We start from the raw sequence: 26,820 nt of genomic DNA, 5'->3' as shown, positions 1-26,820 counted from the left end.
GGACGCTGTTTGAGACGAATAATAAACATCAAATAGCCAAGTGTAAGTTCAAAAAGTGAACTATCAGAAAGAACAGGTGTGAAGAATGTAGGGAATAAGATCATGAGAAGGCGGTCGAAATATATTGGACATATACTGCGAATGGATAACAACCGGCATGTGAAAAAGGTATTGACATGGACACCACAAGGGACAAGAAAGCCTGGAAGACTGAAAGGCACATGGAGAAGAGATATAGCAGCAGAGATAAAAAGACATGGTTACACCTGGAATCAAATAGAAAGAATCGCGAAAGATAGAACGAGTTGGAGGTCCTTTGCTGATGCCTTATGTGTTCAAGAACATGAAGAGGATTAATCAATCACCATTTACACTGAACTAGTATACATATTTTAAGGGGCCAGCTGAAGGACGCCTCCGGGTGCGGGAATTTCTCGCTACATTGGTGGCCTTCGGCTATTGTCCGCTCTATGGTCGGTCTGTTGTCGCTTTGACACATTCCCCATTTCCTTTCCCAATTCTATGACCATTTATTATGCTTTTTGCAATCAAACTTTTAAATTACAGGTGACCTAAATTTAACAGCATCGTTGACACCATATTCAGCTATAGTAGGTGATTCCAAGGTCACTATGACGTGTACAATAAATGGCGAACCACCAGCAATTGGATGGGACTGGACAAAAACGCAAGTTGATAGAGGCAGCGCTGAAATAATAGCTCAGGGGACAAATAATGCAAAAAGACAAATAATGATGTCTGCAACCAACCCAAATTTAAATATATTCAGCATTACAGAAAAGGATGAGGGTATTTATAATTGCCGAGCGAACAATGGAAGACGGCACTTTATAAGTAACCCTGTCAATCTTAAAGTTCTAGAAGGTAAGCTGCTATACTTTCATTTCACATTTTCTATATTGATTAATGAATTTTGAACAGCGGTATACTACTGTTGCCTTTATTTATATAGTTACATGTCTCTAAAAGTAGAAACTTTATTTTGACAATCTTACCTAGTATGTCTGTTTGATTTGTTCACACATTTTTGTCCATATAATTTTATTTAATGCAACTGCCATAGAAGTGAGAGCTTTAACTGACTATAAAACCACCATTTTATAGGATATGACTCCTTTTTCGATATAATATTTCAAATCAGGGTTTTACACGGTCTTATCGCAATACATAAAACAAAATTAGTGACTTTATAAGAAATATGTTCTTATTAGAATTAGAATTGTCACATTTTTTATAGCAGATATAAAATCTATCTTTCATATCTAATTTATCAAACCCTTAGCTATCATCACTTAGGGGGACAAAAAGAAAATTTGAACCGAAATAGTCGTGTACAATAATTGAAAATATGTGTCGCGCTTATAAAATCAGTCTAGCATTCGTTGAGGAGAGTTAAAACTCCATCAGCCAAAAAAAAGACCTTCCACTTAAATGCTGATATTTAAATTGAATTCATCCCGATTGAGAAGAACAAGTTTTGAGTTTGTGTCATATTATTACTATAATTGATTTCTCGAATATATGTAAGTTCTTTTTTTGTTGAAATGTATGTAACTTCCTTAAATATTAACTATAGCTTATACGTTCTTTATTGTCAAGTTTTGTGAACAGTTAACCCATCAAAGGCTTACATTGCTTATCGAATGCGTGAAATAAAAAACTGCTAGCAACTAGACACAATCCTTTGTTTAAAAAACTTGGCAGACTGATAAAAAACACTGGCACATCATTGAGAAAAATTAAACTGCAAAGCAACTTTTCCCAAAACCACCTATAATTGCATATACACGACATAAAAATCTAAAGGAATATATTACATTATCAAAACTATAATTTGAATGTAAAAATAAAGACACACAAGAAAAGATGATACATATAATAAAAGATCATCCAGATGTCGTGCTCTTTAAGGTAATCGCATCCGATGTAAAATTGAAGGCCGTACCTTGACCTATAATTGTTTACTTTTATAAATTGTTATGTTGGATGAAGAGTTGTCTCATTGGCACTCATATCACATCGACCTATACCTATATATTAATAGATCAAATTAATAATCTAAATATTGACCAGAGCACCTGATGGAGACGAACTGCCTTGGTCCGAGTGTGACAAAATAGAAAGAATACTTAAATAATTATATGACACCAATCTACTTGGGAACAAACTACGAGTGTCAACAGTAAGCCGTCATTACAAATAATAATGATCAGAAAATTGCAAAATGTCCTCCAAAAAAGCAAAGACATTATAAAAGTGCTTGATGACTCCTTCGATTGGATTAGGCACGTGTAGTAATTTAATTGTGGAGATGTTATAGAGTATGACTTAGTTGAAGTATAGCGTACACTTAAAACACATACAGCTCAAAGTGAACACGGCATGCATTTCAATTACTATAATGTTGTTACATTGTTGATAAAAAGTTTCATTGATTTTTTAGCTTCTATCAGGACAGCCCCAGGTGAACCGAAAACAAGTAGTCATGTAGAATTTCAGATAGGAATGACTGTTAAACTTTCATGCAGTTCTACCGGAGCAAACCCCCCACCATCAGTAATATGGTTGAAAGATGATATTGTAATAACGTCTGGTACTAATACATCTACTAGTGGTAATATAACAATAACGACATTGACTTTTACAACAACTGCCAATGATGATCATGAGGTATATGAATGTCAGGTCGATAATGGATTCCTTAAGAGACCACTAGTAAAGACGACATATCTCACCCTTAAACGTATGTACTGTTGCTTACTTCAAAAACGTTATTACGTAAAAATACAAATAACAACAGCTTTACCAGAAGAAAAAAAATCATTAATTATACATGAACTAATGAAAATAAAAATACCTGATAGCTCAATGGGTACAAGTGAAAGGTTTAGCTAGCTATAAAACAAGTTTAATCGACAATTTTCGTCATGAGAAAATGCCTGTGCCAAGTCAGGAACATGACAATTGTTATTCATTTTATTTGGTGTGTTTAGGCTCTTAATTTAGGCATTTGCTTAGGGACTTTCTGAATGCATTTTCCTCCGAATTCGGATGTTTTGATATTTTACTTGATTTATAGTATTGTTTTCGTATCAAATTTCACATTTATGATTTCCTATCAAATGTAAATCTGTATTACAAACATTTATAAATTCTGCAACTATTTTGTTTTCTTTTATAGCTTCGATCAACGCTCCAGGTCAACCTGAAATAACAGGTTCACATCAATATCACTTAGGAAATACTGTAAGAATGATATGCCGTTCTACGGGAGGAAATCCTTTACCAACATTAAATTGGCTGAGAAATGACAATGTCATTACAAATGGTATAAGTAGTTCTTCAAACAATGGTATAACAACGTCAACTTTAACATTTACTGCTGGTTTGGAAGACCACCTCTCAGTGTTTGAATGTCAGGCGGATAACGGCGTATTGAAAAAACCACTTGCAACGACAACATATGTTGCAGTATATTGTACGTATAAGCTTCGAAAATTTCAAATATATTTAAAGAAGAATGATTAACGAACGCACTAAAAATTGTGAATAAATTGTGCAATCATATTCAAGTACTACAATTAAAGAATATCGTTACAAAGAAACTCAGCATACATACCAGTATTAAAAGTTTAAAAAATAAAAAAATGTTTAAAAGGCCAAAAAAATTGCGATGTTTAAAAGTACGCTGTTGGTTCCCTGAAACAGAGCTTTGTGAATCTCCAAAAATTATTACATACAACATTTGGTTTTTGCGATAAGAACTTCATTTAGTTTAAGTACTTGTTACTTTGATACTTTCATTCATTTTAATTAATGACAAGACCATTTCCATTAAAAAAGGTAAAACCAAATTACCGAAACCTAAGGCATGTTAAATAGGAGAAAGTCCAAGCAACGGACAAGTGACATAACAAATGCCATACTCTGACATGGTACAGGAATTCTGCGAAAAATGGTGTTTTTAACATGGTTTTATAGTTAGCTTAACCTTATACTTATATGCCAGTTGTTTAAGTTCCGTTATATTGTAATCCTTAAACTTAATTTGCACTTTTCTGTAAAGACAAAAACAATAACAAAAGTCATCTTGAATGTCACTTTCAGTTATATTTATGATGTCCTGGAACTAAATGTATGTTTGCTTCTGAATTAAAATACCATTGAAACTAGGTTTGTCTGATATCTTGAGCATTTCTGTGATCTTGACAAAGATGGATGCGTCAAAATGAGAACAAATGACAAACGCGATGATTTCAACTTTCCAATTGAGATATTCATTCTCGTCTATTACATACCATCTGTCTAATCATATGGCATTTACATTCTCAATTGATACGCTAGGCTCCTACATTTACATTATTTACGAACTACTTGGTGCTGCCTACACAAAATAAACTGTTGAGTTGTAAGTAACAACAGAGGAAATCGATACTCCATTAGTTATTAGATCTGGATCCCTATCCGTATCTCAACCTACAACCTTTAAAATTTTTAAGATACCATACTATTCGCTAAAAATGTCATTATAATACTTGATGTGTTTAATTCCTGATTGTAACATTTTAATTAATTGTAAATGTAATGACGTCAAGTACATGCATAGCAATAACACTAACACTATCGGTACATACGGTGTTAAGTGAAAAGGTTTATGAGAAAAAAAACACGGTTTTCATCTACTTTGGAAACTTGTTACTACGATTCGGGTTGTACTATCAGTTTTTTATATTCATTTGCACTGATAATCATTTATTTCTTCACATCTAAAATGTAAAGATGATATAACACTGTATTTTTGTATCCTGTAAGTTACGCCAACGGTCCCAATATTGACCGGACCTACCAACCTGATATCTGGTTCCTCTGGAAAATGGACTTGTTCATCATTGCATGGATATCCTGCACCAACCATTTCAATTAGGATCCAGGACCGACATTACACAAACGAGTTTGTTGTTGTACAGTCTTATGATGTTATTGATAGAAGTTATATAGTATCTGGAACATTAGACGTGGTTCCATTATCTGACAAAAGTGGACAAAATATATGTTGTGATGTTAGTCATCTGTTAAATAACAAAGAACCTCAATCAGTTTGCTTGCAGTTGACCATTGAAGGTATGTTTTGTTTAATACTGTAGTTAGTGTGTCATATTTTGTCTTGAGAATATCAATGAATGATCATTGACAATCATACCACATCTTCTTTTTAATATGTGATAGAGTGATAGAACACACTCAATTGATTTTATATTTAGTTCCCGACATTCCTGATGAATATGAAAATAGGAAGATGTGATATGCCGTTAAAGACCTAATGACATCGAAGAAGGCAACTATATGTCATCGTAAAGCCTTCACCGATGTACAAAATCCTTCTGCAAAGAAAGGCTAAAATGACCCGAAATGATACACACGTTGAGTTGCTTTCAATTAGATGAGCATTAATCTTAATTCCAAAACAAAAACCAACCACAACTTGACTGCCAACACAAGTCCACATTTTCAAACCAGCAAGTAAACCAAGGTTAATATATTCAAGCACTTATATAACGTGCTGTTCGTTGAGGTCAATGATTTCATTTTTATGATGAATGCATTTTTTAAGTTTTCAAAGGTCATGTGTAATCGGTCAGTTACTTTTTACACCTTAATATTGTTGTCAAATAAGAGCTATTCATATAAAAAAAAAGGATGTAATATGATTGCCATTGAGAAAAATCTCATCAAGAGACCAAATGACACAGAAACAATAACTATAGGTCACCGTACGGCCTTCAACAATGAGAAAAGCCCTAACCGCATATTCGTCGGGTTATTTGTAACAGTAAAATAAAAAAAAATATTATAGTATATGGGTTGAACACAAGACAATTAATCTAAACAATCCTCTGTCGATAACAAGAAAACATCTACAAAATACTAGTAGATTTAGCTCTTATCAAAATTTTCAGATTCAGACTTTCCAGTTGACTGTAAGATTTGATAAAACTAGCATTTATTGTGCGTTCCAAATTTTTACCCTAGTAGTTTAATAACTTTGCGTTTCGGTGTTGTGTCGTTGTTCTCCTCTTATATTAAATGCGTTTCGCTCGGTTTTGGTTTGTTACCCCGATTTTGTTTTTTGTCCATGGATTTATGAGTTTTGAACAGCGGTATACTACTGTTGCCTTTATTTAACTACAGTTACTGTCGTGATTGAACTAAAACTAAATGCTTATTTATAGATAAAGAAGATAAGAACTTAATAATATACGTCGTGATTGGGTTGGTTGCAATTTTGCTGCTCTTCATAATAATCATGGCAGTACTTTGTAACAACAGAAATGGTATGGTTTATTCAATTCAAACCTTAATCCTCAATTTTCATATTTATACATATTATGTATTTTGTTTTTATGACCCACCTACGATAGTAGAGGGGCATTATGTTTTCTGGTCTGTGCCTCCGTTCGTTCGTTTGTGCGTCCGTTCGTGCCGCTTCAGGTTAAAGCTTTTGGTCAAGGTAGCTTTTGATGAAGTTGAAGTTCAATCAACTGGAAACTTAGTACATATGTTCCCCATGATATGATCTTTCAAATGGTAATGCTAAATTAAAGATTTGACCAAAATTTAACGGTCCACTGAACATAGAAAATGATGGTGCGAATTTCAGGTAAAAGTTTAAGTTTTTGGTCAAGGTAGTTTTTGTTGAAGTTGAAGTCACATCAACTTGAAACTTAGTACATATGTTCCCTATAATATGATCTTTCTAATTTCAAATTAAAAATTTTACCCCAATTTCACAGTCCAATCAACATGGAAAATGATAGTGCAAGTGGGGCATCCGTGTACTATGGACATATTCTTATTATCACCTATAATGGATTTTTTTTTTCGACTGTCATACGTGTAAGGGGTTTAGTTAACTATAAATCAAGCTTGATCCACCATTTCTACATAGGAAATTTTTGTGCCAAGTCAGGACCATTGTTATCCATTCGTACGATGTGTTTGACCTATTTATTTTACCAGGAATGCATCATCTTCAAACAGTAACACCAACGGTCTAATGAATACAAATGTAAAAAAAAGTATTGCAACACCTTGATTTTTTCAAAACTTGAAAAATCAGCCTCCTATTTTGGATGGAATATGATAAAATATTTGTAAAATAAAAAAGTTATCAAAGGTTTATAATATTGAAACGCATGTAATGATATCAGTGGCATTAAAATGAACAAAAAGTGTATAAAAAAAAAAGTTTTATCTAACCAAAATTTTTAAAACAAAATGAAGTGTTTTCTGTACAAAAAAAAGCATTTTACAACTTTTACTGTAGTCGAACTTTACAATGTCAGACATTTCAAAATCTTTAGATGAGTGTTCACATCATGTTTGATCGTTATTCACCAAAGAATTAGTACTTTGTGCGCAGCCTCCATTCTAACGGATAACCGCATCTTAACGTCTTATGATTCCTGTCATAAGTCGACTTATTTGTTGCTAAGTTAGCAGCAACCATTCCTGACGAAGAGTATTGTTTATTTCATGACGTGTTTAAACTGGTTCAAATTCGGACTACGATCGGGCCAATGAAGATAAACCGAATTCCATTGAAACAATGGATCTTCCTTCACGATGCCAATTTTCAACTTTGGCGAGCTCTGCACTGTATTGAATACTGGCAACTATATGTCTGTTCGTAGGCAAAGGTCCCCGAAATGGTCTTATCGGACAATAATCAGTAGCGATGAACCGATCTCGAACAGTTCTTGTTTCAAGGCTCCTGTATGGTCATCACTCTCTTTTTAGGATTGGATTGTTTGCAATGGGTTTCGTTCTGAACAACCTTCATTCTTCTTGATTTTCCCTAGCAGATGTGATAGAGGGTCTTCTTGAACTCAGAAGGTCTTTAACATTGTGTGTTGCCTGATTCATTTTTATTCTCAAAACGACATATAATGGAATAAAATACGTGCAATTGTCACAACGAAATACCTGTTTCTCTCATGCTGATTATCTGCCAACTTGCTGCAGTTATGAGTTGTGGATGACCAATTACAAGGGTTCAATCACATAACTTTATAAACTTGGCTATTTATAGTGTTGAAAACAATGAGGATAAAAACATTTGTTTTATTGTTTTTGAGTACATTAGCTGCATATGCAGATAAGAACTTGTTGAGTCGATATGTATTGATTAAACTCAGGTGATATTTAAATAATGTTTAACTAGTTCTATTTCGAAAAATACCTATATAATCTAACATTAAATAGGTTTTGCGATTTCTGCCCAGGTAACTGCATTGAAAACACTGAGCACTATTTAATTCATTGCGCCCGTTACACGAACTATCGGATTACTCTTCTACTTGGAATTAAGAATCTGCTTTGTCCAGATATAAATATAGCAATGTTGCGGGATCTATGTCCCAACTATCTGAGCAAAATATTAATAGAAGGTAGTGATGATTTGTCTGATGATACTAATTTTGAGTTGTTTGAGTGTGTGTTTCGATTTATTAAATCTTCGAACAGATTTTCTCGATAGCTTAAAAACTTTTTTGACCTGATTGTGCTCAAAATTGTCTTTCCATAATCACTATTTTATATTACTGAATCATACATGTTTGTTAATTCGTGTGCATGTGAGTAAGAATGAGCGAGTGATTGGATGGGTGTGTAGTATTTGTATGTCTTGTCCTGTACATATTGTCTTGTCTTGTGTTTAACATGTTTGTATTCAAAACTTTGATAATTGCGAATCTGTATTTATTTATGTTGAGGAGATCCACGCGTAGCCTCTGGCTGTTGGCAATCCTCTTTAAATAAATAAAGAATTAAATATTTCGAAAAATTATTGTGTTTTTTTAATTTGAATTTCAATTTGGTGTTGCAATACTTTTTTCCATGTGTATATATGAAAAACGAAAAAAAGATAATATGTAACAAGTACACATTGTTTTATTTAGGTATATCATTAGCCATACATAATTTTTCCGCCTTTAATAGAAAGTGTGTAACAAGATATATTTGAAAATAATGTTATCGGTAATTATGTAAAAAAAAAATGTTGTATCCATATTAAGTTTTTGTTACAGGAAGATCTCAAAATCGAAATTGTGATAGGTAAGTAAATTATACAAAGAAAAATGATGTAGTTGGACAAGAGGTCCAAAAGATACCAGAGGAACGTTAAAAATCTTAGATCGAAAATGAAATGACAACGCAATGGCTCAAAGAGAACAAGACAAACAGACAAATAATAGTACACAAGGCACAACATAGAAAAACTAAAGACTAAGCAATACGAACCGCACACAAACTGAAAGTGATATCATGCGGTCCTGAAGGGTACGCAGATCTTTCTCCACATGTGGCACCGGTCGTGTTGCTCATGTCATTACAAACCCGGTAAATACTGTTAATTCAGAAATTAATGCGAGGTTTATTTTATTGCGAAAAATGCGACTGAGTTGTTAACGCAATAATTTAAACCCGCATTTTGAAATATTTTATATAAATTTAACAGGATTTTTCTCAAAATCGTAAAAATCAAAATCGCATTTAAGACTAAAATGACAAAATCGCAATAATAAATACACGCAATAATTTCTGAATTTACAGTAGTCTCATTCGGTAGGTCACATTCAGGGGGAAAAGGAACGGGATTGTTTTGACGACATAAGGAACATAGCAGAATATTTGTATTAAGGTTAAAAGAACATTTTCGTGTTTGGAGAACTGTTTTGATAAATACGTGATAAATACGTGAAAACCACTCATCAATACTGGATGGTGATCTGTGGCAAACAAACTTTCTATCCGTATACAATATATTGTCACGTTGATAATACCCCGTTAATTTTGCATGTTTAACGTTTAGCTAGATTTACAAATATAAAAATATGCTCATTGAACATATTCAATTTGGAATTAATAATTCCAAACTATAACTATTGATTTTACTGTTTTGTACTTATCTTGCTTTTTAATAAAACTGAGAATGGGAATGAGAAATTTTTCAAAGAAACAACAACCTAACCAAAAGCAGAAAACAGCCGTAAGCCACAATCCACACGCGGAGGCGTGTTTAAGCTGACCCATTAACAAAATTGTGTACTAATTCAGTGATAATGGATGTCGTACTAAACTCCACAATATATAAAAGAAACCAAAATTAACAAGTGTAAAAAACTAACAAAGGCAAGAGGATCTTTACTTGATCATGCGCATAAAAAGACTTTTATAGATGATTAAAGTAGGAAACCTGAAACGAAATATGTATTGAAGAAAGATAAATGATAAAGCATGAGTTAATTAACTAGTACTCTTCCATAGAAATTTAAAATGTTTAATTAAAATCAAATATAATAAAACATTTACGAATATACTATGGATTCATTTACTTTCATGATTACATTTTCACAAAAAAAGACATATATCTCGATTGTGATTAGGATATTTATCATCTTCAGATATGGTGAGGAATTAGATAACAACAGACAAGGGATGCATGGCGATGACAATTCAGAGGCCCCTTACGGAACGATGTTTGTATCACACTGACTTAAATTCAATAAGCGGAAACTCTGTAAGATCAATACCGTAGTTTTTCTGACGTTCTAAAATAAAAAAAGGGATTCAGAACATATTGTATATGAAATACGTAATACAAGGAACAGTTTAATTATAAGCAATGTTTTTAATGCATACTCAAACGGATAATTCTTTTCAAGACGTACATTTTTCTGAAATAAAAATACATGACAGTATTCTATTTTAGTTGCTTTTATACTTACGCAGAATAAATGGTGAATGGTAGATAATCTATGTATAAAAAATAACCTTGAATACAGTTACCATTAAACTGTCGAATTGATAATTGTATGTTCAAAATTAAAGAACTTCATTGTTTGACACGATCTTTTGTTTTCTTTTACAGTTAAACAAGTTTAGAAAAATCAGTAAACTTAACAAAAGTATAGATATTGTTCGTCTCTGGTTCTTTAAATCAATATAAACCCAAAAGCATGTTCAGGAAAGATAGAACAATATAACATTATATACATAAATAGGGCGTTGATTAGTCAATCTAGTTAATATCACTAGCTAACTAGCATAAAATATCATGTATCTTATTTTTATAGGCATATGATTCTTAATGTCTAATATCTACTATAAAACACACGTACATGTGTCTTTTTTTAAATTTCAGAAATGTAGTGTTAGTGAATAATTGTCTTCCTGTTATCCAATTTACCTTTTTCCTTTTCTAATTCTAAAGGAGTATGGGTAATCTCATTGTTCGTTCACCAAAATGAAAATAGCGTTACTTCATGGATAGGTTTACATTGTTAATAAGGTTTTAAACCAATCACAAAGTTTTGGTGAACGTTTTTGAAATTATAACCCATAATGCATTAGATTCTAAAACGGCGAATTCGCCGATAGGTTATCCGTTTGAAGTGAGGTAAATGACGAGACCTCTGGTTATGAGTTCGGCAATGGCACATCGCAAGTGCGAGAGGTAAACCGTGATGACAGAAAAGGCATACATACACGAAAGTTAAACAGTGCTTATTGATTCTAAAAAAATAGATATTTTCGATACACAAAATGATTTTTAAACTGTTATTACAAATAGACACGCATCTATTACATGTTAATTTTGTGTCTTATTTTTAGCGTGCCTAATGATTTTGTGTTGATTCTTTTTTATCAAAATGACGTCCTTTAAATTTCAAGAACAAAACACGAAATTTAATTAGCAGTACATTTTGTCACTAATTGCAATATGTTGCCGATTATATGTTATGAGTTGTTATAATAGTCAAAAAGAAAACAATTCTTTCATGTCATGCTCTATGTTCATTCTGACATGGTAAGCACTTTGTCAATATGTCTACACCAAGCGTAAGTGAGGTATAAAATGTTGACAAATATAATGCCTACCCATATTTGAATTAGCATAGAGAATGGCATTATAGACTTATTTCAATTCTTAAATTAACAACTGTAGTAATCCAAAGTAGACCAATATTACACATTCGAAAGGTAACCATTTTGATTAGATGAACCAAAAATGTTTGAGAACATTAACTTTCAACGACAAAAAATGAAACGTGTAATATAAAAATAAGGAGATGCAGTATGATTGCCAACGATACAACTTACCATCAAAGTTACACAAAAAAGATTTAATAACCTAAATACTCAGGAAATGGCTTTGGATGATCAATATGGACCGAAACAAATAACCATATCATTTTTAACGTTTTTTACCTGAAGGAGGTAGAATCTATTTTTCTCGGTGGATTTTTTTTTTGTTCGTTTAACTTTGCAACAGCAAATTTAAGAAACATCTGTTAAGTATCTCAATACTGAAAATGAGAAGCGAAAGATACCAAGGGAACATTCAAACTATAAAACAAACCAGCAATGTCATAGCAAAAAGACAAAACGAAATAAAAAACCAAAGTACCAAAAGGAAAGATGAAAAACACATCATAGACTAGTATCTCAATTGTTTGTAAAACAATTGAAAGGTCTTTCCTGTAAAAGTGATGTTTTCGTAATGTTCTTTGTACGACCTTTCGTTTGATATACGACAAACATACCTTCTGAAACTTTTGGCTTTTTACACTTAATGACCTCATCCGCCTACATTTTTGAGATCGGAAGTATGATATATGTAACATAGAGTAGATGAGCTTTAATTTAATATTCGACAACGCCATGTTCTAGAAAGTACACATCATGACCTTTCATTTGATATACAACAACCCTATCGTAAAAGAAATTTTTTTGTTTGCACTCAATGACCCCATCCTACCAATTTTCAAGGGAAGGCAATTTGAAATGTGAAATGTACGTTTTATGATCTTTCATTTGATATGTAACATCCTTACCATCTGAGAAATTTGAATTTTTGCTCTAAATGACCCCACCCTTCCACCTGGGATGAAAAAGAGGTTTCAAATTTTCAATTTTAAGTAGAGTTTATTGAGACCTTCAATTTGATATATCAGATGACCCCATTTGACAAAGAGCCAAAAATGATGCAATACCAACGATATAAATAGAAGTTATGAAACTTACAAAGTCAATGCAAAACATGAAAATTTCAAATTGATGTTTTGGTGGGTTTTTTTCCATGGAATGTTTTTGGTATTTGGTCAAACATATAACTATGTTGACCTCTTCAATTTCTTAAACATTTTAAAAGGTAAGCTCTTGTTGGTTCAGAAATACATGCCTCCGCTCGCAAAACTTCAAACTGCATTATCTCTATAACGACAATAGATATCTCAAATCTGTTAAATGATAAATGATCTACAGTTAAAGCACAACATTAAAGAAAAAGAATTGGGACAATTTCAAAGTTCACCAAGGTATCAATTTTAAAATCATCAAATATATGATGCAATACCAAACTTAAGAACCAGAAGTCGTAGAGACATGGGACTATCACCATTCAACTCAGGACCACTTGACCTTTCAACTATCACAAGGTCAAGGTCATTGTATACTGTGAAGGTCAAGGTGAAATTTCATCATGACCTGATATTGACCACAAATTGAAGGTCTTGACTTACTGATCATTTTTGCAGTTTATAGTAGGTTGATATCTGTTACCTTTAAAAAGATATACACACAATACTATACTTTTAAAAATCATCCCGTTGTAACTTTTAAACAGACGGTTGGACATTTTTGGTTTTATTGTATAAAATGTAAAGCTCGTCGAGAGGAACAATTTATACGCTGTATGTATGCAACAAAGTCTTATCGTTTTCCCTAATACGTAAGCTTGAAATTGCAGCGTAATTTGTTTTTGCACTCAGTGACCTTTGACCTTAGGTGCATATTAAAGGTCACATAAATTAAAGATTATTGGTGAAGGTTCCAAGTGTCTATGGCTTCTGGTTCTCGAAATAGAACTTTTCCAAAAATATTTATAATTTTTAAAGGGAAATAACTCCTTATAAGGCTTAGTTACAAATTAATTGTTTATGTTTATAAACATTGGAATCTGTTCTTGTAATGCTGCCATTTTCAAATCGATTCTATCTCTAATACTTTTAAAGAAAAAATGCAAATAAAAGAAATTGCTTCAAGGGGACATAACTGTCAAAGGGGATGATGAAATCTTACGCAGCCTCATATGGTAATACATCATGATGAGATCAACATATTGTCTAGATAAGGTCATGATATCTTTAAAAACAACGAGGGGGGGTCATGTTGAAAAAAATCAATAAAAGACAGATAACTTCCTAAAGGGGATGATAAAATCCTACACAGCCTCATCTGGTAGTACTTCATGATGAGGTCTACCGATGGTCCATTTTTGGTCTTGATAACTTGAAACGAGGGGAGGTCATGTCAAACAAATGCTGGATAAAAAAAAAAAAAAAAAAAACATGAGAAAAACAATAAAGTCTTTCCTCGGGAAGAGGAAAGACCTTAAAAACAAGACTACACATCACGAGCTTACCAAACATGCAGGGTGATCTCAGGTCCTAAGAAGGTAGGCAGACCCTGCTCCTTCGTGTGGATAATGTACTAAGTAAAAATTCTGTGATCAGTCTAATTTGATGTTTCATATTCGAGAAAAAGAGGACGGAAGTGTAGTAGTGAAATAACCGTCGTCATCTAATGGACCCAAAGTATCAACCGACTCGTGATGGCGTCAATGAATTTGAAAAATGGACAACAATGCATTAAAACACTAACAACGTTATATCTTTCCTCTGATATTGTTTTGACTTAATACATATAGTGCGTGTCAGTTATGACCGTACCGAAATAGCTTATCCCCAACACCTGTCAATTTTAGATAAAAAAAATAATTTGAAGTAGACTAACATGTATTTGTTGTATCAATTCGACGGAATAGATGCGTTCAACGCAGTCAACAAACTTAGTGTATCGTAAAAGGATAATGCTAAATTATTTTCAATGATCCAGAGCAAGATTGATTCTTAAACTTGTAAATTTACAAAAGAGATATAAATAGAAAAGTCAACGGAAAGGTATGCATGAAAAAATTGAATCTCTCAAACAGAAGTTGTTTTCCATTCGTTTGGAGTGTTTGAGCTTTTCAATCTGCTATTTGTTTTGGTTTGAATTTTTTTTTTTAGTTGTGTAAAATAAAAATAAAAATAATATTAAAACACTTGAGCATTTATTGTATCAACATAACAAAGACAAACCATTGAAAGAAACAGTTGTTTGAAATATAACACTTTCAAACTTAATAAATGATAGGACAGTTATTGAAAAGATATTCTTTTAGTAAACTATTCGATAGTTATCATATTATAATTGTTAATACAATAAAACAATATATATGTAATGGAGAATACAAAATTTGCAAAATATTCAATTTAGATTAAATAAATTGAATGGGCAGTCTGTACAGACTTTGCTAAAATTGCCCTTGAAAAACGAATTAAAACTACTTTTTCTACGCTCGGATTAAATTATACATGAAGAGCACAATTAAACTCTTTAAAGAACAAATGTATGAAAAGATACCAAGTTTGACTGCTCTAGAATAAAAAAAAAGGAGGCTTTTGTAATTTAATGGTTAAATACGTATATTTTGAACAAGACTTCAGCAGTTTTAAAGTTTGAACATTGATTTTAATTCTAAATATAAATAAGTCAAGCATTTCTATTGTCTAACAGCATGATGTTGTTTTTTTTTAATTTTATTTTGAATAGATTTGATTGCAAGTTTTAAATATTACCTATTCTGTGAGAAAAGAAAACGGATTTTAATGTACGCAAAAATGAGCTTACCAACTTGCTCGCGTGGCAGGCGAAGAATTTTACTCTACTTTAGCATATTCAGAAAAGTTTCTCACAAGTGACTTTTTATCTATATTCCTTATCCGTTGATTATATTTTTGGGAGTTCCATCGTGCCGGGGAGTCATTTGAGCTATCTCCTATATCCAAATAACATTGACAAACCTGAAATTTTTGTAGCCAAACCATCTTACAATAACAACCATAATCTCTTATAAATTAGTTAGCCATTTTGAAAACAATAAGAAATTAAATTCGATCCACTTACCACAATTTTAACAAACTCGTTTGTTGGTTTTCATCCAATAATACTATTTTTTAGCTGAAATTTACCACATTTTGTACGAAAGACAATTCATTACGCGTTACTTTCACGGGGTGTTTACTCTGTTTAAAGCAATAAGACATTGTTCATATATGTGCTAAATATCTTCCATGTAATATTAATCGATGTGAAGAAAATAGCCATTTAAAACACAAATTAATCCAAACACGCCTCATCTCGTGCTGTTAATCGTTTTGTAGCTTACACTGTCAGGTCATTAGTAGTACAATTGCTACTAACTTCATTTCTATTTGTTGCTTGTTTTATGGTCGATTTGTATGTTTTGAATAGTCCAGTATGTTTGAAGATCGTTGATTTGTTTTAGGAAATATTTTTTTGTTGGGTTTTATAACTTTAATTGTTTTTTGTTTAATTAATAGTTTTGTCATTTTTGTATGTATAATAAATGAAATTCTTTGGTTACGTTTCAGACCCGAAATATGGCACACATTAACATTCCTGATAAAATGTGATCATTTAACCCTTAACGAAGAAGGAACGAAATACAATGTTCCATGTCAGGTTCTTCTACTGAATTGCTTGTACAAGGAATAAGCACAAGTAAAACCTTTATCGTTGCTATGGGAGCACGGAAATATCATGTACATTTTAGCATATTGCCCTATGCTTCCGACATATAACACCTTCGTACTGATGATTACAATATATTGTACCACCATTATTGCTATATTACACCTACAGACACATCTGCAGTTTTTTTAAAGCTGAATTAAGTTATTGTTCGTCTGTTAAAGTGTTTCATATATAGAAAGTCGTCAAATTCCTGAATGGAAAAAGTTTACTTACAGTCGATGAGAAAAAAACAGGCGATTGATTGTTCAGCATCGTTGTAGATAAACAGCTACTATTACACATGATGAAGTCATTTGTATAGCTTGCACTTCCATTGACCCTAAATCTGCTCAGGAGTAGTATTCAGATTTGAAGAATTATTTTGTACCCACGATGAAGTGGATACTCGTATGATTTTACATGCTTTTCATGTAATCAAAGAGTTTGATGTGAAAGGAATCAAGAGAAGGATAAAGATAAAGACACTAGATACCGATGTTCTTATGCGTTCATTACTTCCCTTCCATGCAGCAAACGAACGAGCTATGGTTTCAAACAGGCACTATAACTTGCTAAAAAGATTTGCGCTGCTGTATATCTGTCCACGAAATATGTAAAAGTCTCTAGTCTGACATCTGTAAAATTCTACCAGCTGCAAATGCCGTTACATAATGCGATACATCGTCATCCCTGTCTGGGATCGGTAAACGCACTACTTTTAAAGTATTAAAGGACTGATTTGTCAGACCTTTCGAATTGAATTGTGACACATGGGTTCAAATTAGCGATGGTCCGAGGTCCACGACCTTCCACTATTGCAATTGGACTTTCGTTTTGTCACTGATTTAGATGAATCTATAGATGCAGCTCTTAATCTCTTTTTTAAGTTGAAGGATCTCAAGTCAAAACTCAAAACAGATCATAGTGACCTAAAAATCATGGGTAAAATTGGCTACCATTAACATGACTCATTTGTCAAACTTGCTCTTTGTTAATCTACTTGTAAACAAAATGTACGTGAAATAAGAGCTTCACTCCAGACACAAGTTTGATGTCTTCCCATATAGCAACACTACCCTAACATTCTCCTCTTTCCTCGATGGGAAAAGAAGAATGACGTGTTACTGTCTATCCCGAAGGCCAGATGTCATAATTATTTTTGCAAGATTTAGCTTGTTCTTGTAAGGGCAAATCTGTGTTTTTAAAGGGTTGCATTTGCTTCGAAAAAAAAAATCTATTATGTAAAGATTTATGCCCATGTCAGATGAATTACATATGTCAAAATGTAAAATGAGATTATGCATTTTTCTGTAATTATTGCTTTAATTTTTGACCCTGATTTAAAAAAAACGTGACCACGGCAGACAACGTTGACAAAAGTATTTCGATGAGGCCTGCTCTCCTCTTTCAAATGCTATAGAATATAGCCAAGTGTTATTCCTTTAAGGTAAATTGATCAAATTTGTTGATTGGGCATCCTACTATAAAGGCGTTATTACTAACATGTCAAAGGAATAGAGATACGAAAATACGTCATATTAAAAATATGCTTTTAAAGAAAAGCTTAAAAAGTTGAAACCAGAAAGGACATTGTTTTATTGAAATAGTTGTTACATGTACATGACGGGTTATGGTTTTTAGACTGAGTCAGTATTGTATTGTTTTTAAATTTCGACGCTATCAATCAAATTATATTTTGCAGAATTTAACATTATAAGGTATGGGGAAAATCTGGGATCAGAATACGTTTTTTGTCATCTGCTTAACCACAATATTTTATTCATCAAATTGGGGATAAGAACATTTTTGTAAATAACCCAACATAAATCATTTTCTCCCTTGGATTAAATGGTCGTTCTAATATACGGAGATTGAAGAAATTTCATAATCAGAATTTACAGAAACCGAGCGAACTATATTGCACTGAAACCATGTTGATAGTAGTATCCAGTCCAACTAGACCACGATCGCATCACCCTAACAGCGATCTAGAATAAATTCAGATCATTGTGAGCTCGCAATTTGAGCGACATTAACATGTTAATTTTCGTTTCAATCACGTTGCTACTACGTCTATATCACGCTTCAACAACGATCCCGCTACGATTATACCACGTTCTAACACAGCTTATTCTGCGACTTCACTACGATTATCACGATATTTCTACGGTCATCACGTCCTCACTACGACCATAACACGATGTATCCGATTGCAACATGATCTTACAACGCATTTACTGCGATTCTAGCACAACCATACTACGATCATAACGCGATCTTATTGCGCTCCCGGCAATAACGTCAACATCGTGTTCCATGTGAATACTGTTTCTCGGAAAACAAAGCAGTCATGCCACCAAAATCTATATAAGGGTAATGGTAGAGGCAAAGGAGACCTGATAGTAACGAATCTAGGCCTTATCCAGTGGAGATGTCGGTTTGACCGATTCAACCCCAATCACAACTGATTACTGCTCCATCAAGATCAAATGGCGATGCTTAAGTGAACGATAGTAGGAATGACACAGATGTGTCAAGAATGATTGAGCTGTTGAAGATAAAGGACAAGAGGTTCAAATTATATATAGACAAACAAAATGTTGACATGACAATGGCAATGAGCATGATCGTAGTATGAACGTAAAAACAGCGTCATGAGAACGGCATGGGCGTACTTAAAACATACTATGGTCTTAAACAACGTGGTATAAACGTGGTATAGTTGTGGAAGCATGTTTTGGTCGCGTGATGGTCGTAGTGAGGTCGTAGTTAAGTCGCTGTGAGATCGTAATCGGGGTCTCGCTACTCTGTCGCTACGATGGTACAGCAATCTTTGTCACATCTTACCACGACATTATTGCGATGTAACTACGTCTCTACTACGACCCGAATTCGCCACGACCGCACCACGATTGTTTTGAACATATTCAAAGTTAGCCACGCTTATCACGATCATGAAGACCTCACCACGACTGTACTACGACCTCACTGCGATCTGCACGATAATTCTTGACATCCAAAAAAGAGGTCATGTTTAAATTTATTTACGCTTAAGATTTACACAATGTAATAGACCACTTTCGAGTTCATCCGTCACCGGAAAAAACTCGTCAATTATACGCGCTTTTATCACCGTCATTTGTGCGTTTTGGGGCGTCGTCACTTCCCTTCCAATGTTGAGCGAGTGGTTGGAAAACTATAATTCTATATTATACGAATTATTCGGCAAATTGAATTCTCAAAATTGACAATCAACACTGCTGTCATTAGGGAATTGTCAGTAAGTACCTACAGAGCAACCATTATTTCTAGTTTATCCTGCACAAAGACGATCACTAAGACGCTTGATGAACGTAAATAGTGCAGGGATACAGGCGACCCCCTCTATCTGGTAAATGACGTCATAAAGGCGTGCATAATTGACGAGTTTTTGCCGGTGACGGATGAACTCGAAAGTGGTCTATTCAGACATTATTTCCCGAATTGTGTAGAGAGAATAAAAAAATGCCCACAAGAGGTCAATAACACAGAACTTAACAGCTAAAGATAAGTATAAGGCCTTCAACAATGAGTAAAAGCAACAAAATAAAATGAAAAATATTACATCCATAGTATAGGCTCTGATGTTCTGGTTAGGTGGTCCTTCCTTTCTTAATTCTTTTATTTTCTCTACCATTTTTCAATATTCTTTATCCATTTTGCAAATTATTTAAATATCTTCATATGTTAACACCCTATATTTTTCTATTCCTGATTTATTTTTGCTCTTTATTTTGTACTATGCATCCATTATTTGATATTCGGTGAACCTCATAGACATGGTAACGTCTTATATGTCGCGGAATGTACCTACAACGAAAACAAAAAACAGCAAAAGAATGCTTGTCCCTAGAACACAATGATCCACTCGCAGTTTCACATTTTCATGTTGAATGTCATTGTTTTTTAAATCTGGGTCTAAACCCTTATTTGGCCTACCAGTATATTCTAAAGAAGATTCATATCATAATGAACATGTGAATAATAACATGTGAATTAAGTTTCAAGTTCATGTGACCATAGTTTAACTGCCATGATATGAGACGAACGAACGGATAAACGGAAGTACGGACTGATGCCCTAACCGCAAAACACACTATCCATACATAAAAACAGAGAGGACTGCTTGCCATTAGCAACAAACGGCTATAACTATTGTTCGATATGATCAAGTGTTATGTGTAGTGTTTTGTGGAATGAAGTTTTTCTTTATTTAACCTTTTTAGTATATGTGCTCATATTTTTCATAAATACTTTTAAAAGAGGCAATGCCAGAGAAAACAAGGCAGAACTTGGAAATTTTGTTCAACAGCCTTTTTGAGATAAATGTGTTTTTGTAATGTATCCACCTTGTTTTGTTGGGAAATGACATTTTAAAAAGTCATATTGGGTTATTATGTATAAAAAAATGAATTTGATTTTTCAGTAAATTTGACTGCTTATATAGGGAAATAGGGGTATTAATTTCTCAACAAAAACAGCCTACAATATCAAAAATTTATCAAAGTGACATATATATTTCATATACTTGAAAATAAGAAGTAATTGCATTCATAAAACAACATTGACATTAAAACATTTATCAATGTATACTTCGTACAATGAATGAAAAAAATCGATAAACAATAGAAAATTATATAAGCGACGATCATTTGTTCTACAGTGATTCCCGCTTAAATGTAAAACCATGTCACATGACAGTCATATGATTTGAAAAACACAAACTGGGGCAGCATGTGCTTACATACTTTTGCCGGCCAAAGTGGATTTAGGACTGATAATCATTCTGGGAAGGGTAGACTGTTTTTGACCTTAATAAAATGGCGGAAATTGCATTATCTTTACTAATTCAAGCAATAATAACATTTCTGGACAGAGTTTGAGGCATCTATGTTGTAGTCATATGACCTTCACCATCATGTTCTGAATAGTAATTATCGATGACGTCACAGCTTTTGTTTAGAAATATAAAACCCAAATCTAAATGGGTGCGTCATTTCTGGTCCGCGTCAAAACAGGTACCAAGACGATATAACAATTGATATATATTCTAAAAGATGACCATGAATACAGCAGGAAATGATAATAGCATCTTTGGTATCTGTTGATATGTAAATGTTCTAATGCAGTAAACTGTCAGGAAACAGCAGTTTATTTTCGTCTTTTTGGCGTTTAGACATACCAAAAGTGATGCTCTTCAATTTAAAAACCGATAAAGGTTGTAACCAGCTGGTAATGTTTTGACAGAAAAATGAACTTCTGTTGTATATTTGTATACATAATTGAACATTTTGATAAGATTTAAGAAAAGTACATAACTTTGTGGTGTTGGGAAACTTATTTCCATCACCAGCTGGAGATTATTGCATACATGTACGGGTGATCACTTCCAGACAGAGGTAGTTACAATATCTGTACGGGAATGAGGATTATTTATAAGACTGAAATTATTGTATTATTTGCTGGAAATGTGGAATATGAGGAATTTAAAGCCATTCGTGAGTAGTTTTTGATGATTCAGCTGGACAAATGCTGGAAATTATACAGTTTTCTCCCACCTTAAAACAGTACATGGTATATCATGGACACCAAAAGCAAACTATAAAGATCTAAATGCCATAATTTTGTGCATCTTGAAAACTGGAAAGGCGGATCACTTTGAAGCAGATGATAGTGATAGTGTTTAAAAGAATTTTTGCGACAGTTATACCAGTTGGAACAGGTAATAGTTTAAATTATGAAAGTTTAAAATTACTTCTCAGATAAATCATGTGGCCCGTTCAATAATTTTAATACATCCCCCCTTTCCCTCATATTTTTAGTTACAATGTGAAATTATTCTCTGCAAATGTATGATCTGTGCTGAAAGAAATTTTATACAATTTTATTCATCATGTTCAAACATTATTTGAATAGGATAATAATTTAAAATAAAAAAAAAAAAAAAAAAAACTACATGTATCAGACTCAAAAGTTACAAAAAAAAGAAGATTTGGTTATGATCATGATGATTGCCAATGAGAAAATCACATGTACAACTATCCTCCATATACAAAACAGACCATACATTGTACATGTCTGTCACCTTATTTATTATGCTTATCATTAATATGTACATGTCAGTAAGGTATGTTCATGTGCCAAAATGAATGTACATGTAGGCAAAATGCGACTACGACTGAATACATTTGCATGTACATGTAGAATAGATAAATGTATAAAAAGATGTGGCATGAGTGTCAATGATAGATCATGATACAACTCACCATCCAAGTCACAATTTATAAAAGTAAAGACAATCCTACAGTTATCAGGATAGTCATATGTATGTTTATGTCAGATAAACATGTAAACAGTAAGCTTAATTTGTTAAAAATCAGGAACGTCAAATTTAAATTTTCTGTAATTTTGATTGCTACATATACAGTGTACCTATATTTTATGACATATGAAAGACACACATATATTGAAAAGTGGTTATCATGATTACATATATATTTATTTATAAAAATAAAACTTGTATATCAAATCTTAAGATAATTAGATTCTTAATCCACTATTTAGATGGGATCTTTTGGGACAGCAATACATGTACCTTTGTTTCATAAAATTGTTGTTTATTGTCCTTCGTGTCCTTAGAAACTAAATTAGACATGTGATATATACATGATACAATTGCAAGGATTTCAAACTTTTAACATTTAGTTCAAAACTGAAAAAAATATTTTAAAATTAGCACATTTTGAGATCTTGTCATTAGAATTTAGATACATTTGTACATGTACATGTGTGATCCTGAAGCGCATAACTTATAAGGTTAATTTGACTCAAATATATCAAGTAAAGTTGTTTAGTAATAAGTTAATCACAATTTACCTGTTCATTTAGATCATTTTATACATTAACCTGTCCATTTAAAAATAGAATTAATCATACAAAAAAGTCAGGTAACTTTGAAGGTTTTAATGTAGTAAGATGCTAACAGCTCATTATATATTTTCCACTGGTTCTTAAGATAAGAAAATAACTAATTTGATTTTAAATACAAGTTTCCAAATTCAATTCAAAGAATAATTGATCACCTTATAATCTGCTATTTCTTTAAACAGATAAAAGATACATCAGATGACAGACTTACATATAGAGGAGCCTATAATTAGGGAAATGGATCAACTTGATTTTGAAGTTAACCTACTGCATTAATATGAAAATTCATAAGTGAGTACCAGTATCTCTTAAAGTACATTTTTTACATGTTTATCTATATTTTGATAAAGTACCATATGAGATAAAGTATGTGAAATCTTAAATCCTGTAAATAAACTAGACATTACATCAGTACATAATGTAAATCAGAATAAGAATGCATAACAAATGAATTGTTAAACATTTTAATATGACCAGTGTCAGCTTAATTTAAGAACAAATTAAAACACAGATGACACACACATAAAAATTAATGAGACCAAGTGTGTATTTTCCAGATATGCAAGAAGGGTTTTTAATCTCTCACTACAAATGTATTTGAAGTCCTGAATGTGAAACTTCAAATATGTGTACTTGAATATATGTATATAATATTAAAATTCATCTTATTTAATATAATTAATTTAAAACATTTTCAAGCAAAAAACTGATGTACATGTGTATAAATGTATAGCTTGACTATTCCTTCATTTGTTTTCAGGTGACTGAGCTTAAAGAAAATCACACATGAAATTGTAACCAGTTTGGGAGACTCATACAACAGAACATTTCAATACCTATTAAGTTTTTTATGTATATGTTTGACTTTTGGTAATATTTTGGAAGTTACTTTAGTAATTGAGAGACCTCAATGTTGAAAATGACAATTTTGATAGAGGACAATTTTAAGAATATAAACTTAGTGGTTTATGAATCTTTATCTTTTAAAATATTACTGGGTGTCTGAAAGAATATTTCAAAATTTTCTGAAACTATTTAAATATTTATCATGTTTCATGTGTTTATATAGGCAAATATTTATACATGTCATTTATGTTATGCAAGGGTTTATATGAATTTCTAAAAAGATGTGTATATATATGTGTTGATAAAATAAGTTCCAAATTATTACAGAGTAACAGAAAATGGGATCAATTTATATTAAAACAAATCTGTTAAAAGGGAATGAAAAGTCAAAAATTGTATTTTTTAAAATAATTGTGTTAACATTTTTGTGCTATTTAAAAATATGTACACAAAAAAAAAAACTTTAATATAAGTATCAATGTAGTATGCCTTTGTTATTTTTTGTTTTGTGCAGTACATGCATTTGAATCTTGATAAAAATTTATGGATTGAATTACTAAACAGAATAAACTAATTGTTATGTTAACACTGTTGCTAAGTATATGTCACATTTAATCAGGCCAAGTTATCCGTCTTATTAACAAAGGAGGTTTGATATGATTGCCAATTTCAAGGCTACATGTACCTATCACAGTTCTCTTTAGGCCATAATCATTGTGATGTATGGGAATAATTCTCTGTTGTCATATTCTGACTTTTATACAAACCAAGTGATGAATTTAAAGGGTGTTTCTATTTCCAAAGGTTTTGAAGAAACTGCTATGGAACACAATAAAAATCAGAAGATGTAGTATAACAGTGGCGGATCCAGAAATTTTCATAAGAAGGGGCCCACTGACTGACCTAAGGGGGCCCCCTCCAGTCACGCTTCAGTGATTCCCTATATGATCCCCCCTGCCCCCCCCCCCCTAAATCCGCCTCTGCATAATTGTAATCAGACAACTCTCCATTAAGAGACCATACAATGTAAAGGTTTATAGTAATATGTACAGCCTTCAATAAAGAATTAAACCACTCTGCATTGGTTTCCGGACAATACTTTCAGTTTAAATTAATGGATATCTATGAAATTTTGTTATAAGGTTCAATTCCCCTAAAGGAAGGTTTGGATAAATTTGGGGATGATGGTCCTTGGAACACAACAGATTGTCTTGAGGTGCTGCACACATGTGCCAAATATCAAAAGATTTTGTCAAAGGGCAAACAGATAATGCTCCCGACACAAAATTGTAAACAAAAGTCATCTTTTAACTTTGAGGTCAAAGGTCAAAGTACAGCAAAAAATAGTATTTTAGGTATCTGTGGCATTGAATTATGATCTAGATGCCAATTCAGTGAGAATTTTCTTGCATCTTCCAACTAAGTACTTTCATGGTGTAAATTTGTACAAAAAAGACCTACAGGAAATGAATAGTATACATTTTATGCTTGCTATGGCAACCAAAGGAACAAAGTGGCGACAAGACTACAACTTTTTTTCTTTATTTTTTTTCATCAAAAACTCACTAAAACATGATAAATACAATAAAGATGCAAAAGTGTATGGTATTTTGCAACTTAATCCATGTAATACCATTTTGGTTTGCCAAAGCATAATTTTCTCAATATTACAATTTTCCTTATTTTTTGCATTTTTTTACTGAATTGTTTTAAAAAGAGTAAAAAAGATACCAAAAATTGTACTTTCATTATTGTTATGCCCCACCTACGATAGTGCCTCCGTTCGTCTGTCCATCCGTCCGTCTGTACCGCTTCAGGTTAAAGTTTTTGGTCAAGGTAGTTTTTGATGAAGATGAAGTCCAATCAACTTGAAACTTAGTAACATGTGCCTTATGATATGTTTTTTCTAATTTAAATGCCAAATTAGAGTTTTGACCCCAATTTTACGGTTCACTGAACATAAAAAATAATAGTGCAAATTTCAGGTTAAAGTTTTTGGTCAAGGTAGTTATTGATAAAGTAGAAGTTTAATCAACTTGAAACTTAGTGTACATGTTCCCTTTGATAACATCATTATAATTTTAATGCTGAATTAGAGAATTTATTCCAATTTCACGGTCCACTAAACATAGAAAATGATAGTGCGAGTGGGGCATCCGTATACTGTGGACACATTCTTGTTTTAAACCAACATAGTACTAGACTTCCATATCAGTAGTAAGTCATAAATGTTGTTTTCCTCTGGTATTGGATAATTCAAAACGGTTAGAAACTGGCTTTTCTTAA

At 32.5% G+C, this 26,820-nt stretch overlaps 1 protein-coding gene and 1 long non-coding RNA gene across 3 annotated transcripts in view; both read left to right on the top strand.

The window, feature by feature from the left end:
• Positions 1 to 10,781, top strand: part of LOC139503675 (peroxidasin homolog) — a 31,748-nt gene extending 20,967 nt beyond the window's left edge. Inside the window, exons 5-11 of one of the 2 annotated variants that reach the window (XM_071293495.1) lie at positions 568 to 885; positions 2,465 to 2,764; positions 3,203 to 3,499; positions 4,834 to 5,142; positions 6,252 to 6,353; positions 9,108 to 9,135; positions 10,485 to 10,781. In XM_071293495.1, the coding sequence (XP_071149596.1) occupies positions 568 to 885; positions 2,465 to 2,764; positions 3,203 to 3,499; positions 4,834 to 5,142; positions 6,252 to 6,353; positions 9,108 to 9,135; positions 10,485 to 10,575 (1,445 nt within the window). In that variant the 3' untranslated portion in view covers positions 10,576 to 10,781. The remainder of the gene's footprint in view (positions 1 to 567; positions 886 to 2,464; positions 2,765 to 3,202; positions 3,500 to 4,833; positions 5,143 to 6,251; positions 6,354 to 9,107; positions 9,136 to 10,484) is intronic. The other variant, XM_071293496.1, reaches the window with a different exon arrangement.
• An 11,147-nt stretch (positions 10,782 to 21,928) lies between these two features.
• On the top strand, positions 21,929 to 25,305 carry LOC139503677 (uncharacterized). The gene is made up of 3 exons (XR_011659165.1): positions 21,929 to 22,483; positions 23,871 to 23,979; positions 24,449 to 25,305. It is a non-coding gene; the product is annotated as an uncharacterized lncRNA (long non-coding RNA).
• The last annotated feature ends 1,515 nt before the right edge of the window (positions 25,306 to 26,820 follow it).

Source organism: Mytilus edulis, chromosome 14 (genome assembly GCF_963676685.1).
Source record: "Mytilus edulis chromosome 14, xbMytEdul2.2, whole genome shotgun sequence".
NCBI lineage: Eukaryota > Metazoa > Mollusca > Bivalvia > Mytilida > Mytilidae > Mytilus > Mytilus edulis.
Note: the sequence above shows the minus strand (reverse complement) of the source record. Positions and strands in the feature narration are given on the sequence as shown.